This window comes from Otolemur garnettii, unplaced genomic scaffold, assembly GCF_000181295.1.
Source record: "Otolemur garnettii isolate 467f Iridium unplaced genomic scaffold, OtoGar3 scaffold00218, whole genome shotgun sequence".
Classification (NCBI taxonomy): Eukaryota; Metazoa; Chordata; class Mammalia; order Primates; family Galagidae; genus Otolemur; species Otolemur garnettii.
In genome coordinates, this window is record NW_003852613.1 from 655,253 (window position 1) to 656,338 (window position 1,086).

The 1,086-nt window shown below is 60.7% G+C and overlaps 1 protein-coding gene across 1 annotated transcript in view; it reads right to left on the minus strand.

Annotated features, from left to right (window-relative positions):
* Positions 1-777: 777 nt before the first annotated feature.
* The window catches only part of LOC100966637 (cationic amino acid transporter 4-like), a 4,492-nt gene continuing 4,183 nt past the window's right edge, over positions 778-1,086 (minus strand). The window contains exons 5-6 of the mRNA XM_012812672.1: positions 1,046-1,086; positions 778-953 (exon numbers count right to left, since the gene is read on the minus strand). Of these exons, the coding sequence (XP_012668126.1) occupies positions 778-953; positions 1,046-1,086 (217 nt within the window). The remainder of the gene's footprint in view (positions 954-1,045) is intronic.

Sequence of the window (1,086 nt, forward strand, 5' to 3'; positions counted from 1 at the left end):
CAGGCCATGTGGGGATGGGCATGGCTGTGTGGTGTGCCTGTGTACTGGGGTGCATCTGCGTCCCTGGGCAGGCCTCAGGCACCTGCCACCCTCTTTGGGAATCTAAGAAAACTAAGGAGAACCTGGAACCCCACTGCCATTTCAAGGCAACCTCCTTGGAGCCCAAGATCTGCTCCCTGAATCATCTCCCGGGGAGGACAGGTGGAGAGGGTGACCTCTCTTGTCACAGCCCCTCCCCCTCCCTACCTGGTGTTTGTAGGGATAGGCAGGGAGCTGGGCAGGGAGCACAGGCCTGGGGTGGGGGGACACCTGCACCCAAGCCAGGCCATGTCCCTGACTCAGGGTAGTCTCAAGGCTGGCACCTCCCCTTTGCAGAACCTTACCATCTTGATGCATGGGCATTGGACAATCGCACTTGTTGACAAGTTCCTGGGGGCAGATGAGACCTCAGTGCCACAAAGAATGCCATAGTGGACACGAGAGCAGACCATATGGCTGGCTGAGCCATTATTATTATAGATCTCTGGGGCTGTGGGCCTCCCCACCTGCCCCACTTCACCTTCCAGGGAACTGGAATCAGTCAGGAACAGGAAGGCACTGGGCTAAGAGGCCAGTACACCAGTACTGGCCAAGATCTCTTCTGGAGACCTGTAGCTCAGTGCCTGGGCTAAGTCCTAATGTCCTAGGGACCCCAGACTTAGCAGGTAAACCCAAGCTGCCCTGGACAGAGGGGCTCCTGAGGAGGTGGGAGAGGGCAGGACAGGTGAGTGTGGCCAGCTACTCCGTGTGGCTGGGCGCAGGGGCTGGTGCCTGGCTGGAGGGCTGCACGGCCTGCACTGTCTCCTCCGGGCTGCCACTGGGGAACACCACATAGCGGGTGAGGGTCAGCCCTGGGGGCTCCTGCTGGTTCTCCTTGCTGTGCCAGATGCCATAGCCGAAATACACAGCGAGTCCTGCAGGGTGTGAGGGGATGAGCCTGAGGGGCAGGTCCCAGCCCTCCCTGCCCCCCTCCCAGCCCACTCGGGGCCCAGCTGGCCCCACTCACCCATTAGCAGCCAGATAGTGAAGCGCACCCAGGTCAGGTAG